Genomic DNA, 17,286 nt, shown 5'->3' with positions numbered 1-17,286 from the left:
GACCCAACTGAGGTGAAAGGTGTGTTTGTTTAAATAAAGGACTCATTGAGTATTAGAGTGACACAGAAGAGGAGAAAAGTCTCTGGAAGGCATGGGATGGGATGGCCAAGCTGATGACAGTCACCCAACATCCCAGCCTGCAGGGTGGGATTCTGGCTCTATCACTTATTGGCTAATTGGCAAGTTGTTTCATTTCTCTGGGCCTTGGTTTTCTTATCTCTAAAATGGGGATAACAACAGTACTTCCCTCACGGGATTATCATGAATCTTAACTAAGTGAATATAATAAAGTGCTTCAAACAGCACTGGGCTTTATAGTAACTGCTATTATCATTGCTCCCGGGGGAAGATGTAATAAAAGAGGATGAGAATGAGGATGTGAGCCAGAGGCAGGACGGACAGGCCCTCCCTACAGCCCAGAGTCGGCTGACAGCTGCTACCCAGGCTGAGGCCCCACGCTGCAGGCAGAAGGGTGTGAGGACCGGGTAGGGCTGGGGAGCAGTGGTGTGGTGTGGCAGTGGCGGGGACGCCCAGGAAGACTCCATGGAAAATCTCGCCTTACCTCTGCCTGGCAACGTCTGGTACCTGCTCTCAGAGCCCACGAGTCCCAGGGAGGGAGGGGCCATGTCCCCACTGAAGGTCGCCAGCTCAGGCTCACTGACGTATGACCGGAGTTCCACCTGTGGGCAGAGTCTGAGGCCGTCACACCTGCCCCGCCGCCGTCCCTCTCCCCACACACAGCGGGGCAACCCCAGGGGTCCCCCCTGCTCACCCTCGAGTCCCCGTTCACACACTGCCCCTGCTCCCGGTCTCGTTTCCTCTCGTCCGACTGCCGCTTGAGGCCCCTCACTGAAGTGTGCCGGATGATGGTGGCCTCCCTCGGTAGAGGTGGCACGGCCGGGGGCTGGTCCTCCGGGCTGTAGAGCTCAGGGAGCGGGGGCCTGGGAGGTGCCTCGTCTTCCTGCTCAGAAACAAAACCAGAACCAGTGCCCGGTGAGAGGATGCTCAGTGGCACCATCATAGTGGTGGCCCAAAGGGAAGGAGCAGGACACCTTGGGTCTGCAGGGAGTGACCACTTCAGCCCAAAGATGCCAACGTTTCCCCTGGTTGAGCTGTGAGGTCGGGAGACGTCTCTGCTCCAACCCCATCCTTCCCTTTGATTCACACATCTTCCATTTTTCAAAGTGTGATCTACACACAATGCAGAACTCAGGACACGGGTCCACACTCTCATTCCACTGGCTCGGAGTGCACCATCAGGGGAGGCAGGCTGGTAACTCTGTGTTTACCTGTATGTTTATGACAGCACCCCACCACCGCCACCCCATCCCACCATGCTCAGACGGAGCCAGCCCGCGGTCCCTGCACTGTCTCTGGATCCTTCAGCAGGCTGGGGATCTGAGCAAGGACCATCTACATCCTCCTGCCCTTTCTATCAGAAATGCACATGGTTACAAAATATTTCCTCCTTCCTGACTCAGGCACAGAATAGGCAGTCAGGATGGGTGACTCACTGCCTTCTCCACAGCCCACTCCCTGGGCTGGGATGAATGTAACTATTTTCCTTGAACCCCCCTGTCCACAATGCTCTCCGAGGGCTGTGGCCTCTCTACAGACCGACAGCCTGGCCCCTGACTGCCATGGACACCCACTCCTGGCACAAATGTCCATCCAGACTCCTTCCTCCTAACCACCCCCTTTCTTAGCCTCATTTTGCTTTGTTTTTCAGAGTTCAGGAAAGGGTGCTGTAAGCTTGTTTTGCAAAAGTTTATCAGCACTCTTCTAAAGCAACACATTTCATTATTGTGTGAAGTTTAAGCTGCTGACCTAAGATACCCAGAGGCTCTCTGAGCATCAGTGGTTTCCAAATCCTGACAAGATCTTGGAATCACCAATTCCTAAAAAAGCCCCCCAGAAAGATAAACGCAAACCATTGATTGCCTTTGAGTGAAGGGAATAGAATGTCTGAAGACACAGGGTGGAAGGAAGACGTTTTATTACATATTTTTTTATATCCTTTGATTTTGTACCCTTTCAGAGTATTGTTTAATAAAAAAAAGACATTAAATTTAAGAAAAGCCAAATAAAAATGAAAGAACTGGGCTTCCCTGGTGGCACAGTGGTTGAGGGTCCGCCTGCTTATGCAGGGGACACGGGTTCGTGCCCCGGACTGGGAAAATCCCACATGCCGCGGAGAGGCTGGGCCCGTGAGCCATGGCCGCTGAGCCTGCGTGTCCGGAGCCCGTGCTCCAAAACGGGAGAGGCCGCAACAGTGAGAGGCCCACGTACCACCAAAAAAAAAAAAAAAGAAAGAACTATAGCTACATGCAACAATATGGGTGAATCTCACAAACATATTGTTGAAAGGATGCAAGATATGAAAGAATAAACACAGTATTATATATGGGCAAAATAGAAGTGTTTTGGATGCAAATATAGGTAGGGAAACAAAACAAAACAAAAAAGCAAGGAAATTATCAAAAAAGTCAAGATAGTGGTTACCTCTGGGAGAAAGAGAAAGGGCCTACACTGGGAAGGGACCCACAGGCCCAAGGGCTTCTGATTGCTGGCAAAGTCCTATTTCTTAGAGTCACAGACGTAGAGAACAAATGTAAGGATACCATGGGGGAAAGGGGTGAGGTGGGAGGAATTGGGAGACTGGGATCGACACATATACGTTATTGATACTATGTATAAAATAGACAACTGATGGAAACATGCTGTATAGCACAGGGAACTCTACCTAATGCACTGTGGTAACCTAATGGGAGGAAGTCCCAAAGGGAGCGGATATCTGTATGTATATGGCTGATTCATTTTGTTGTGCACTGGAGGATAACCACATTGTAAAGCAGCCATCCTCCAATAAAAATTAATTTTTAAAAAAAAGTCCTATTTCTTGGTCTGAGTGTTGGTATGAAATGGGTAGTCTCTTCATTATTATTTACTAAATTATATATCCATGTTTTTTTGTTTGTTTGTTTGTTTTTTTCAGTACGCGGGCCTCTCACTGTTGTGGCCTCTCCTGTTGCGGAGCACAGGCTCCGGACACGCAGGCTCAGCGGCCATGGCTCACGGGCCCAGCCGCTCCGCGGCATGTGGGATCTTCCCGGACCGGGGCACGAACCCGTGTCCCCTGCATTGGCAGGCGGACTCTCAACCACTGCGCCACCAGGGAAGCCCAATATCCATGTTTTATGTCAATTTCAGGATGGATATCATTGTTTCACAAAAATAAATATAAAACAAGCAACCAACAACAAAAATGGTAAAACTGGTGAACATATATACAACTAGGAGGAGGGGAGAGAAGACCCACCCACCTTGGGGACCCTGATGCTCAACCAAGTTGAAAAGCCCTGCTTCCAAGCCACAGCAACCAAGCTATGGAGAGGAGCCTCTGTCTTCATCTATTTCAAGCTGCTTGTTCTGCACAAGGGGAAACTGAGGATGCTCAGAGAGGGTATGGGCCTTGCCTGAAGACCCAGAGACAGACAAGGGCTGGAATCCAGGCAGTCCTGCTCACAGGCCTTTTTCCCTTTGCTCCTCGTCCCAGGAGGCAGGCATCTTGCATTATATTAGCACCTGTCTGTCCCAGCCATTCCTGCTATTTGTTTTGCTATTTTCCACCTCCTGTTTTGTGGCTGGTGCTCCATGACTCTTAGATCTGGGAGTGGGAAGGAAATCTCAAGATAAAGAAGTTCACAATGACCCTGGTTCCCTGCACCATTTCTTCCAGCTCTGGGCTCTAGACCATGGCTGGAAGCAGGTGAACGGTGAAGACCAGGTATGGGAACTCGTGTGAACTGTGCACTGATCTTGTCAGATGTCCTAAGCATACACGGTGCCCAGGCAAAGCTCCTTCAAGCCCTTGTTGGCGAAAACCTAGAGGTCTCCATTCCAAGGTCCCCTCTGCTATAGCTTCCCTGTCACTTGGACCAGCCCCCTCATGTTTTCCAGCCAAGGCTGGCCTGCCCTGGAAACATGAGCTATCACAGTACTTGACCACATCTTTTATTTCCTTAGAGTCTTCTGTGCTCCCAGACTCAGCCAAAGGCATGGCCCCTCTCTATGCCAGGCAAGCCAAGGTGTTGGCCCAGGCAACCACACAGGCCACATACCTAACCTGAGGACCAGGGCTGAATGTCCAGTTACATGTCAGATGGCACAAAGAATGGTCAGGAGATGTGGATTGGATCCACTAACTAATATGGAGACCTCATGCAAATTTTAACACCTTGGGCCTCAGTTCTCTTACCTGTGGGATGGAGATGCTGACCTTCCTGTCTATACTCCGGGAGGTTACTGTGAAGATCACATGCATCCTCACCACCCAGCACGATCCTCAGCTGCAGGTGGAGATAAGGATACTCTTCTGCTAAGATGAGCTCACTGCCCAAACCACAGGTTTGCACGGAGCCCTGCATGGGGCAGCCACACACTTCTCTGCACGATGCAGATCACAAATGCTACCCTACTCAGTGCAGTCACTGCCTCTTGCTAGGCTTCAGTTTTCCCAGCTGCAAAATGGGAGAGTGGGCTAGATCGCCTCTAAGGGCCCTTCCAGTTCTGGGAGACTAAGCACAACGGCAGGAGCCCCTACCTCTCCTTAACTGCTCATGGCTCAGGAACCCCTCAGGACTCTGGCTGGTCTGTCTCCCCAAGCTTCCCTAAAAGCTTCTCTCCCAAGAGAAGAGGACCTGAGGACAGAGAAGGACAATCGTCTGCCAGAGAGGAAACGACAGCGCCCAGCTCCTGGTCATCAATACTCACAACTTTGGGCTTCGTCTTGGTTGGTGACTGAAGGGGAGACATCACCTTCCTCAGCTGGGGCAGGTGAGGTCGGTACGGCACGTAGGTTTGCAGCTGGGGGAAGAGTCGAACCTCCAGAGGGGTCCGCATGGGGCTGGTGGGCGGGCTGGGCAGCAGGGACGGCTTGCTCTCAGAAGAGGAGATTGAAGGCACAGGCGGGTAAGGAAACAAAGGCACTGTTTTCCTCTCTGAGGGGTGTGGAGAGAAGCAAAGGGTGCGATGAAACAAAGACCCTCTTCCTCAGAGGACAAGGGGAGTGACTTAGGCCACGAAGGCCCGACCTCCCCAGGGGCCATCCCCCAGGCTCCAGGCGCTGGCCTCCACCACCCCCACCCCCAGGAAGATGGCCCGCTCACCCGGATTTTTGACCGATTCCACCAGGATTCTGAAGTTCTCTTTATTTGCACTCAGGCCTGCAGTGACATCTTCGATCCTCCAGAGATCCTTCTGTATCTGCGATTTCTCCTGAGGAAGAGGAGGCAGTGGGTTCACTTCCTTCTTAGCTCCTCACCAGAAGTTTCTTCTTAGGACTTCTGCTGTCATTCAGACAGAGCCCCTCACCCTGGGGGGCAGTATAGCCTTTGGAAACCCCACCAGGTCTACAGCCAAGCCTGCTTCATGGCTTCCTGGGCAAGTGCAGACGTGAAAGACGCCCAAGGTCCAGGGGAGAAGTTTCAGAGAAGCTCTCACAGTCTACCTTTCCTGTTTCCACCTCACTTAAAAATAGACTCCCTTAAATACTGTATGATTCCACTTATATGAGGTTATCTAAAGTAGCCAAATTCAGAGACAGAAAAATAGAAGGGTGGTTGCCAGAGGCTGGGACGAGGGGGAACAGGGATTGTTTTGTTAATGGGTACAGAGCTCCACTTTTGGCTGGGGGGAGGGGGGAATGCAGATTGTTGTTTAATGTGTACAGAGTTGCAGTTTTTCAAGATGAAAACCATTTCTGGAGATTGGCTGTACAACAATGTGAATCCACTTAACAGGACCAAACTGTACACTTAAAAATGGTTAGGTAAGTTTTTATGCTACGTATATTTTACAATTTAAAAAAAGACTGTCTTAGGCAACCACGGCAGAAGGGAAGAGAAGGCAAGGACTAGAGGTTACACCATCCCTAGAACATAAAGGACATCTTTTTGAAGACAGAGCTGAATCTTGGGATGTGGGATTTAGCATAAGGGGCAGTGGATATTATTTGGCAGTAAAAAGGAAGTACTATGTCTGCTACCACATGGATGAACCTTGGAAACATGATGCTAAGTAAAAGAAGCCGGACACAAAGTGCCACATCCTGTATGATTTCATTCATAGGAACCGTCCAGAATAGATTAAGTCCATAAAGACAGGAAGTAGATTAATCCTTGGCTAGAGCAGGGGTAGAAAGTTGGGTGGGGGTGGGGAGTGACTGTAAATGGGTACCGGGTTGCTTTGGGGGCTTGATGCAAATGTTACACAACTGACTGTGGGGATGGTTACCCAACTCTGTGAATGTGCTAAAAAAAAAAAAAAAAAAAAAAAATCAGTGAATTACATACTTTAAAATAGTGAATTTTATGGTATGTGAATTACATGATAAAGCTGTTATTTTTTTTTAAAAGTACGATGGGAAAAGAGGCAGGCTATACAACCATGCGCAAACTCTGAGAAGCTACACCCAAATCACCAGGGAAGAGGCCCTAGAAAGAGGTGAGCAGGGTCTGCTGTGATTAAAGGGTCGTGGGCACCTTTTAATCGAGTTGTGTAAACATCAGATATGGTATTCTTTTTTAAAAAATTATCATGGTCCCACCCCATGGACTTAAAAAGGAAGGCTCCACACCCCTATCTCCTTTCCAGGTACATCGCTGGCCTCAATTGGAAGAGTTCTCACGTGTGTGATATTTATGGACCACTGCTCCTGGATGCATCCCCACAGGGCTGGGCAGTGAGCAGGTTCTCAGTACATGTACGCTGAATAAATAAAGGACCAATCACATAAAATTCCCTGATCAAATACTACCTAACAGGCATAACAACAGACGTCTGAAGCCTCCCTCCTAAGGGGAGCTCACACTCTCATACTCTCTCCACCCTTCCAACGCCAGTGCACATCCTCAGGGCTGATAAGCAAATAACAGGCTTAATGCTCAGCTCCCCACTAAAGAACGAGTGTCCTAAAACAGACATGTTACTGAGCTAACAGGATTATCTCTAGAGCTGAGGTCCCCAAGCAGAGTGTTTGGGAACAGGTGGAGAAGGAGCATGGGGTTAAGATCATCTCTCCCTCTCTCTCTCTTTCCTCCCCTGGCAGTCTACCTGGCGTACTTCTACCTGTCAGTTCACAATCCTGCCCCCATTTTGCCTGTCACCTCAACGTGTAAGAGAAGAGCAGAGAGAAGCAAAGGCCAGAGAACTTCAATCCAAGGACGATGGAATTTCAGAACTTAACGACAAGGTGAAGGAAGCTTTTGGGGAACACGAGAGTGGGGTTTCATACCTGTATCCTCACATCACACCGAGCAGGAAGGCTCCAATGTACTACATTCAGCAAAGGCTTGAACTCACTGTCCAGACGTAGGGACACCTACACGTAGCCTCACCTCTCACTGACTCTCAGGGTTACCTGGAAGTTCTCTTACCCTCTGGTTTCCCTGCTTGGGTGGCCATGAGGATCTTCATAAATAAAGCGACTCATCTTTACTCAAAAGGCTATGGGTTTTCTCACCGCCAACCCTGGCTAAAGAGGGGTGAGTTTCCAAGCCCCACTGCTGAGAATTTGCATATGGGGCTGCAAGCCTATCTCCAGCGTCAATGATTTATTCAGGACTCTAACAGCTTGCCTGGCCTAGAATTACACCAAAGCAGTTAGCACAGAGCCGGCTCAAAGAAAGGCTTTGTGAGCTTCCCGGGTCATTGTGGCACTCAGGGAAAGCATGACCAATGCCACTAGGCTAGGTGGAAATCAAGCTGCAGGGACCAGGCTTCAGACTGGCCTATCTCCTAGTGACTTACAGGGCTAAGTTCTCTAGGAGGTCCGTGACAAGACCTATACACGGCATCCATTTGTTTTCTGGAGGGAAAAAAGGATCCTGGGCCTGCTGTATGTTACATTACCACGAAGTAAGGCACAGTAGAAATACAAATAGCCAATAATCATAAAAAAAGATGTTTAACCTACTAGTAATTAAATGAATGCAGATAAAAACATGATGTCCTTTTTCAGCACGCAGACTGGCAAAAACTAAGAAGACCGATAACATCAAGTGTTGGCAAGGATGTGGGTAAACAGGTTCAGTACTCTCATGCACTATGGGTGGGAGGGCAAATGAGTGCAGCCTTTTAGAGGGTGATTTGGCGGTATCTGCCAACATTTAAGATGTACACTCAAGTCAACCCAACAAGTCCACTCCTAGGAGTCTATCTTAGATAAATGCTCATAAACAAGCTCTAAAGGCAGTTACATAGATGCTCACTGTGATACCATTTATAAAAGCAAAACACTGCAAATAATTTAAATGCCCATCAGAAGAGGAATGGCTAAATAAAGTATGGGATATCCACACACTATGAAATCTGACCAACAATGTCTAATACAATTTCTGAGATTATGTAAATCTTCCATAATCTGTGCTGTCCAATACAGAAAGCCACTAGGCACATGAAATAATTCCGGTGTGGCTAAGGAATATATTTTTAATTTAGTTAATTTTAATTAATTTATGTTTAAATTTAAATAGTTACCATACAGGGCAGCATAAACTTGGGGGTATCTTTCGTGGAAAGATTTCCATTACATACAGTTATGACAAGAAAAGCAAGTTACCAAACAATGTGTAAATATGATTCCTGTTTAAGTAAGCCCAACTCCCTCCCCCAAATAAATTATATGATACTATGTACGTGCATATGTTTGGAAATGCACAGAAAATGGTCTGGAAGGCAACACTGCAAACCGATGGCACTGATTACATGCTGGGAAGGTGAGGGACTGGGCAGAGAAGGGAAGGAGGGAGGAGGAGCTTTTGTGTCCTGTTTTAGTTTTGCTTCTCGTTGTTTGGACTTTCCAGGGAGATGCATTTATGTGTTTTCTGTATAATTAAAGAAACATAAGGAATGAAAAGCTAAAAAAAAAATTATGGCTGAAATTAATGTGGATGGTTGAAGTCCAAGAAGATAAGTCTAATGAGACCGAACAGTTCAAGGAACTAGTAACTAGAAACAATTGTTTAAAGGACTTTGCCAACAATATTCACCTATTTATTTTCAAGCCACTATGCTAAATACTGGGGATACAAAAAGAAGAGGAAAATGTTAGCTCAAATGAAGGGAAATTATGGGAAAAACCCAACAGCCACAGGAGACAGACAAGTTCTGCGTGACCTCACAGGCCAACCCTGAACTACAGGCAAGAGTCTCCTCCACATACTCCTAGACCAGGCTCTCTGGGACCAGCTCTAGAGCGCTGAGTGGAGGTGAGTGGAAGCATAGCAGGGCCTGGGAAAAGCCTCCTAGTCCACAAACCTAAACCTCCTCCTGAATTCCTTCAGTTTTCTGGGGTGATGCTGATGTGAAGAGAGTCAACACATTCATTAAGTCACTTGAATGAAGAGGCTTGGCTAGAATTAGCAAGCCTGGCCCCCAGACTGGCCCAACAGGCTGCCTTGTACACAAGAACCCTCAGTTAATGCTTGCTGAATTCAAATAAATAGAATTTATGTCAGGGTCCTGAAAGAAGAGATACAGATCTGAAGTTAGGTTCAAAAGCAGGCTATTTTCCATTTTCAAAACTTTGAGTGTGGGGGAGAAGCCTGGTTGGGTACCCAATGGGGGAACACTGGCAGCTGGAGGACCCAACCTGGAAGAAGGAAAACCACACAGAGCCTTTCTTCCTCTCAGCTTTGGAGGCAGAGGTAGCTATCAACGGGGCAGCCTGGTTTTAGGGCAGAGAAGGCAGGGCTCTAAGGCTGCCTTTCCTGAGTGAGGCAGGGGCCACAGCAATGGGTATCACCCCACCTGGCCTGAATTCACACTACTGATCAGGTGAAGGCTTGATAACATCTATCCTCAGGAGTCCGGGAGGGAAGGAGGCGGGGCTTCCTGCTGCTAAGTGAGTAGCTAGGAACCCAAGGCAGGGCCAAGAACCAGGAACACAGATCACCCTCAAGTATCTGCAAGGTTAGGTCACTACTGTCTCCCCTTGGGGCTGTTTCCCCAAATGATCAGTAGTAAAACCCTTAGAAAAATGCCCAGGAGCTTGTCTTTGAGAGCAAAGAGGCAGGGGGAGCTGAGGCGAGGCTTCTCACGACAGCCTGGCTGGGGCAAGGGTTCCCCAAGGGAGCGCTTGGGGTGGTGAGCAGGCTGAGTCCAGGTGCAAAAAGAGAAGGCCCCTGGGCAGGGCTAGCACCCCCACAGGTGAAGACTCCAAGAAGAAACCAGAGCTCAGAAGGGATGAAGAACCCTTGGGTCACCTGGAAAAAAAAGGCTCTTCTGTGTCGCTCCTGCAGGGTCTGCTTCAGCTGCTCCACATCTCTCTCTAACTTCAGGTATTCATTCCAGGCATTTTCCATCTCCTGTTGGCCAAGGAAATGCTTCTGATTCTTCGTTATGCCACGCCCACCCCTCAGAAGGCCCCATGAGCACCTGTGCTCCTGACCACTGCTGACCCGACAGGGGAAGAGGGAAGGGGAGCCTGGTGGGTCTCAGGCAGGCCTGGGGAGACAGACAGGCCACCTGCACCGTCCCCTCTCCCACCCTTGGGGATGCTTTGGTTCCCAGTTCTGGCAGAAAGGGCCTGTACCACATCAGATAGACAAATAAAAGAGTAGAAATTCTGACGTCTCAGAGTTAACTGTACACAGATCAGGGGAACAGTCTTGCAGGCTGCTCTCAAACATCTGACCCCTTGGGTGTCGCTGTAGCCACCCAGGAGTCACTGGCAGAAAGCACCTTAAGGCACCGGTAGAGACAAGGTAAGCTACTGTTAGGAGGCAGCCTGGAGGCGTTCTCCTATGCCAAGACTCTCGCCCCCAGCCACCAACTCCATTACAGCTTGGGAGGTGAGAAAAGCAGCCCCCTGGCCAGCCCATGCTGGGGAGGGCAGGGGAGCGTCTGCCACCCTCCACACCCTCTACGCACAGTGGACTCTCTGGAGAGCTCTGCCCGGATGTGGACAAGGTCCTCCTGCAGCAGCCTCTGCTGGTAGGCAATCTTCTCCAGGTGCTGGGGCTGGTCTCGGTACTGCTCCATCTGTCTGTGCAACACCTCCAGCACGGATTCCAGCTGATCCTGCACCAGACAGACCGGGGCCAAAGAGCAGGAGAATGGCAGAACATTCCCAGGAGGCCATCCCCTCCAACCCCGCCCCGCCCCGCCAGGAACTAAGCAAACCTGCTGGATCTAACCGAGGCTGAAGGGGCCAGGGGCCAGCACCCAGCTAGGGGCCTGAGAGTCAAGGCCTCTGATTCCAGCTCTGACTCTGCCCATTGGGTGGCCTCCTGGGACAAATCCCCCAACAGCTCTGTGCCTGTTTCCTCATCTATAAACTGGGCATTAGGCCGTCCACTCCTTAGGGGATAAACTATGAGGCTAAATCAAAGAACAGATGGAAAACTCTCTAAGCACTTGAATAAAAAGGCCATGTTATTTATAAACCTTGAGCCTCACAAACATAATGCCTTGTTAAAATGCGGAAAAGAAAAAATTCACACGAAGTGTCTAAGAGAGCAAACATCAGTGGCTACCAGCCTATTCCTCCCCTCCCGACCAGACTCGCTTCCCCTATGGCCCAGATCCTTAGAGGAAAGGAGCTTTAGGAAGTGAGAGCCTCTGCCCTGCTACGACTCTGGCCACTTTCTCCAAGGCAGCCCCCGCTTCCCTGGGGTTCAGGGGCCTGGGGTCATCACTGCAAGCCAGTGGAGCCGTACTCTCCCAGGCTCACCTCACAGGGCTTCCAGGGAGAGGTGGGGGTGGCCCAGAGCAGAATTAAGGTCAGGGAGGTAGTACTTGGAATAAGTAGGCTGAGGTCTCCCTATGAGGTTTCCTCTGGGTTCAGACAGAAACCCCACAAGAAATACCCTTTAAATTCAAAGACGTTGTTCTGGATAAACAGACATCTGTTGTCCAGTACTAACATGAGAGTCCAGTCTATACTGAGGAAACACAGGATGACAAAACCCCTGCCACCCAGCCCAAGACTACGCAAAACCGATACATACTTTGTTCTCCTTAAGGGCTCGTATCTTGTCTTCCAAGTCCTGGAGGATCCTGTCTTGTTCACAGAAGACGCTCAGTTTAACCTGTGAACAAGAACAGGTTGGAGAGGGCCTGGGATGATGAGAAAAGGCCATGGCCTTGGAGCATGATCCAAAAGCCTTTGGCTACAGAGCCATCCAAACCCTGCCTAAGCTGCCCACCCTGGGTCTGGAGGCAGCAGGCAGGTGAGGGGTCAGCCTGTTACTCTGCTCACTTACGTCAATGTCACTCTCGGCAATCTTCACTGGCCTCAGACTTCGGTCCTTGAGAAGATCCCGGCCTGTCATCTGGGAGGTGAACAATTTAAAGGAGGTTTAACCACGGGGTTTGGAATCAGAAGTCAAGAAGGAAAGTTACCCCTACAACGGACAGGTGTGGAAGTCTCGTCAGTGGCAGGTAGGGTCATGGCATGGAAAGGGCAAAAACTTGGGCAATACCTGCTTTATTTTTATGCTTATTTCATTTCAGGGAAAAAAGAAAACCTTTTTGAGATCTTTTAGTAGTACTTGTAAATTTCTCAAATTGAAGAAAACACAGACTTTCAAGTTACAGTATCATCAACTGTAAAGGCTTAAATTTGCCCCAAGTGAGTTCAGTATGAATCTTGGAAGATTTGCCACTGGTAAGAGAGTTTTGCTACTAAACCTGGGGTCAAACATAATTAACAGAAGTCCACGACCCCGCCCAGGGCCACAGGATGGGTGGACCAAGAAGAACTAGCAAATCCCTTGGGCATCATTGAGCCTTACTTCAAGGAAGTATGAACAGCCCACCTCCCCATGACTAAGATCGGCCTTCCTCACTCCTCTCCTATTTGGGAAAAGGATCTGGCCAAGAGAAGAAACCTGGATTGTTCCTGGCTGAGGTTTTCAACTGATCCCTGAATAGCTGTACTTGCAATACAAGTTACAAGCTACCTTGTCCTCTCAAGAAAGGAAACCACAAAGCAGTAGACAAAAATCACCCAAACTTAGAAGCCAGTGGAATTTCACAACATTTGCCATCTTTCCCTAGACCCAGCGTGGGCAAAACGTTGCCCATCTCTCACTGACACCTATGAAGTTAAACACTAACTCTTTTAGTCCGTGTTTTCATTTCCTCCAAATCTCCTTCTTCGTCAAAAACTGTGCAGGGGCAGGGGAACCATTTTCATAGATGTACCCCCATGGCCAAACCATGGTCAGGGATGGCCAGGTCAAACGTGCCCCTTGTAGGGGAGGCCGTCTGGCTGAACTCCATTTTGCAGATCTGACCAGAGAAATGGAGGATGGAGCTAGCTATAGCAGAGCTAGCTATGCAGAGGGTCCCAGTATGGAGGGACACACAGCTGCTGGAGAAATGGCCCTCACTTTCTCCCTACTCCGTTAAGTTTGTGAGTGTGAATCAGAAGCAGAGATATATTAGCAAACATTCCCCTCAAAACTCAAGCCGACCACGTGTCCAAATCTAAAGGTCAAGGGAGAAGCCCTCTCCACGCCCTGAGCGGAAGGCTGAGCCTGGGCTGCAGACCCGCCCCCACTCATTCCCCTGCTCCCTTTGGCGGCACAGTAGAGGATAGGGACCACTGTCTCCTTTATCTTGGTAAAGTCAGCCCCGAACGGAAGGCCTGGCACACTGGAATGCACTCGGCAAATTGATTATTGCCTCACAGGTAGGTGAAAGGGAAATACATGTAGGTCAGTCCTAGAAAAAGTAGAACTCCAGCCAAATTCTGCTCTTCAAACTGGCAAATTTTGTGTACATACAACCATACACACAGTCACAGAACACACTGACCGCAGCAACAATCCACAAAAAATGCTCCTGCAAGGGTCGGGGGCGCAGTGTGGGAAGCGAGGAAGGGGAATTAACCCTGGTGAACCACCAATAACCAGGCAGGTGCTGAATTTCCCAGGCAGGACTTGGGACCCTAGCAGGTAGAGGTAGGGGAGTCTTCGCTCTGTGTCACAGTCCTTTACCAAAGTGAGGCGCTGTAAGCTTGTCTACTCTCCAAGGGGCTGACCCTTGCTTCGCTTCCTAGGAAGCAATCATTTTCAAATTGAGATAATTCTTTGGGGACTTCTCCTTTTAGCAAAACTCTTCCCTTTATGTCACTGAAGCTTCTTCCAGATGATATGTTTTTGATACTGAAATAGCAAGGCAGAGAGTCTAACTGAGCAATGCCTCATTTATCCAGCACCATCAGGCAAGGAATGAGGTATTTCTGCACAAAAAGGGCACTTTCAGAAAGCTGTCTTTTAAACGTTTTGATGGAAAGCTTTCTAAAAGTATGTCCTTTACTACCTTCACAGAACACTGAATATAAATTCAACCTTTTGGGGGATGAATCAGAGTCATTACAAAAATCAGTAATATAGAATTTCTTAGAAGTTCGTGATTAGGACTATTTGCCTATCTAGCTAAATGTTCCCAAATGTCTGCGCTTTCATTTCCATTTCAGATTGACTTATAACGCTTCTTCTCTCTCTCAGGATATGAGCACCCCCTCTTTCCTAAGAAGTAACTTTGTCTTTGTCCCCTTTTAATGTGCTGCTTTTAAGGTGCTATGAATTAGGAGTTCAAATGATTGAGTCTATGAGGATTAGAAACTCAGCAGAAGGGACACACTTGCTGCTCTTCCCTGTCTCCCTCCCTCCATCTGGGTTTGGTACCCAACAAGGGACATCCTCCCACCCCTTGTGTCTGCCACTATCATGGGCCTTAGTAGATGATCTGTTGTCTCCCCTCACTTGACAATAACCTAATTAGGAGGGACTGTGGGGACTGTGATGTATTTTCTCTGTACCGTCAAAGCCCAGCCCAGGGCCTGGCGTGAGAAGCGTTTGCTTAGTGAGTCTGTGAATGTGACAAAACGAGGTGAGCTGGCTGTGCTCAGGGCCTGAGACCTCTTTCTGTGGAGTAAAGGTCACAGAGTTTAGAGCAGGGGCTTCGTGACAGTGTTTACACAACTCACAGGCCCTTGAAGCTTCTGAATTTAGCTTTGTTCCAGAGAGCTGAGGCTTCTAAGACACAGCCACAAACAGTATATTCCATCTCATTTTCCTTTTAAAATTGCACATTTGTGATAGCAATGTTTAAATCCATTCAAAACATCAACTATGGGTCCCTAGCAGCTCTGTCACCAGAAAAAGTGAAAGTTAGTGGGCACTCATCCATTTGAAAGTGTCTCCACATCGGAAAGCAATTAAAGGCCTCCCAGGCATCTCACTCCCCTCCAGCACATCCCAAGACACCTATATGCAGGGCTCGAGATGACTGGACACAGCTCCTGCTTTCCAACCTGCAGCCTCCCTTGGAATGCTATAAAAGCTGGCCACGTTTCAGGCACTACCTCTGCATCTCTCAAAGGGTGGACGGTGGGGAGGTGGGCGTTTTGTTCTAGTCCAGCTCCAGAACGTTTTCAAACATCAACACCCTGCCCTGAAGAAGAGCCACCCTAATCCCTGGGCCACGGTGGAATCTCGGGACACCCCAGCTCCTCCAAGGTGACCAGGAACGGCTGCTCCCTCCCAAGGAACCCAGGCTCTAGGGCAGCCCTCACCATGAAGGCAGACGAGCGAGGATGGGGACACAACACAAGCTGGTGGCAAGCTAGGCAAGCCCCACCACCCCCCCGCCCCCAATGGCAGCGCAAAAGATGGAGTCACAAGACACTACGGATGAGAGGCTCAGCCTCGTGCACCAGCCAAAACGCTGAGGGAGCTTCAATAGACAGAAAATAAACCGAAATGACTCGCGGGAAGCCTGGAGGCGGTCAGGAGAGCCCCTGGTGAAGCAAGTGATGGAGTCGGCACTGAGCCAGAAGCAATGGAATGGCCCCGCCTGGAGATACAGATCAGATCATCTTACGCTTCTCCTGGGCCGACAGCCCTGTGCTGACTTCTTCAGCACTTTGTAAAGCACGTTGATCAAAGGTTCATTATTTTTTATCTGTTCCAAACAAAAAGGCAAATACAACAAATCGTAACAGGTAAGACATCAAATGACATTTGAAGGAGCCAGAATTTGGGGAACTGGCAAGGGGAAACCTTTAGGAGGATGTGCGCCGTGCAGTTCAAATGAGTGTGTCTCAGTCTGGTTATGCGGCTTCCCAGCCGGTGGACCTTTCCAGACTTCAGTTCCCTCATCCGTAAATGGGGGATCATAAGCGCTGCCTGAAGGATCTTAGTGAGAGTGCTGATTTCAGTGCCCATGTCCTTCCTGGTTCTGCCACAGAAGGCAAGAGGGGACTGCTTCTTCCCCTGTCCTCCCACCATCACATACTGTAAGATACTGAATCTGTAGCTTAGAGTGGAGCCATGCATTAGTCTCAGCCCCACCCACCTTTGGTCCCTCAGACCCTCGCCTCCACACCTGAACCACTATGTCTTACCCATGATGCCAAATGCTTCCAGCTCCTTTGAGAAGGAACCGTCCCCACCCACTAAGACACTGGATCTCAACCCTGCCTCCACCACTGAGATCACCCAGGAGCTTTAAAAGACTGATGCCTGAGTCCCACTCCAAGAAAACTTGGATGTAATTGGCCTGGGGTGGGGCCTAGGCACTGGGATTCTTAAAAGCCCTCCTGGGTGAGTCTGATGTGCAGCCAGGAGTGGGAATCACTCCACTGAAAAATGGTTCTCACACTTGAGCATGCTTCAGAATCATCTGGAGGGCTGTGAATATACACACTTGCTGGGCCCCACCTCCAAAGGTTCTCACTAGGCAGCTCTGGGGTGGGAGCCAAGACTGCTCATTTCTAACAGAGCCCCAGAAATTGCTGACACTGTTCATCTGGGATCACACTTTGAGGACCACTGCTTTTAAACCATGTTTCTCAGCCATACCTACACATTAGCACACCTAGGGAGTGTCTTTCTTTCTTAAAGAGTAATACCTGAGTATTACCAATTAAATCAGAGTCTCTAAGGGGTAAGACCCAAGCATCCATTTTCATTGCTCTAGTTCATGACCAGCGTTAACAACCTCTCTTCAGAATAAAAGACCTCCGCTTACTGTGCATAAGAATCACCCCAGAGCTTTATTTTAAAAACACAGAATTCTGGGCATCATTTCCAGCGGTTCTAATCCAACAGAACCCTCCAGATCTGCAATTTTTTTTTTTTTTTTTTTTTTTTGCGGTACGCGGGCCTCTCACTGTTGTGGCCTCTCCCGCTGCGGAGCACAGGCTCCGGACGCGCAGGCTCAGCGGCCATGGCTCATGGGCCCAGCCTCTCCGCGGCATGTGGGATCTTC

The 17,286-nt window shown here is 49.1% G+C and overlaps 1 protein-coding gene across 11 annotated transcripts in view; it reads right to left on the bottom strand.

Annotated features, from left to right (window-relative positions):
* PLEKHA7 (pleckstrin homology domain containing A7) overlaps positions 1–17,286 on the bottom strand; it is a 210,450-nt gene that overhangs the window by 13,212 nt on the left and 179,952 nt on the right. For all 11 annotated transcript variants that reach the window (XM_049714293.1, XM_049714292.1, XM_004285520.3 and 8 more), the window contains 8 exons: positions 12,267–12,335; positions 12,012–12,092; positions 10,933–11,082; positions 10,266–10,367; positions 5,169–5,277; positions 4,774–5,000; positions 773–961; positions 563–680 (listed from right to left, as the gene is read on the bottom strand). In XM_049714293.1, the coding sequence (XP_049570250.1) occupies positions 563–680; positions 773–961; positions 4,774–5,000; positions 5,169–5,277; positions 10,266–10,367; positions 10,933–11,082; positions 12,012–12,092; positions 12,267–12,335 (1,045 nt within the window). The remainder of the gene's footprint in view (positions 1–562; positions 681–772; positions 962–4,773; positions 5,001–5,168; positions 5,278–10,265; positions 10,368–10,932; positions 11,083–12,011; positions 12,093–12,266; positions 12,336–17,286) is intronic.

Source organism: Orcinus orca, chromosome 8 (assembly GCF_937001465.1).
Source record: "Orcinus orca chromosome 8, mOrcOrc1.1, whole genome shotgun sequence".
Lineage (NCBI taxonomy): Eukaryota > Metazoa > Chordata > Mammalia > Artiodactyla > Delphinidae > Orcinus > Orcinus orca.
Note: the sequence above shows the minus strand (reverse complement) of the source record. Positions and strands in the feature narration are given on the sequence as shown.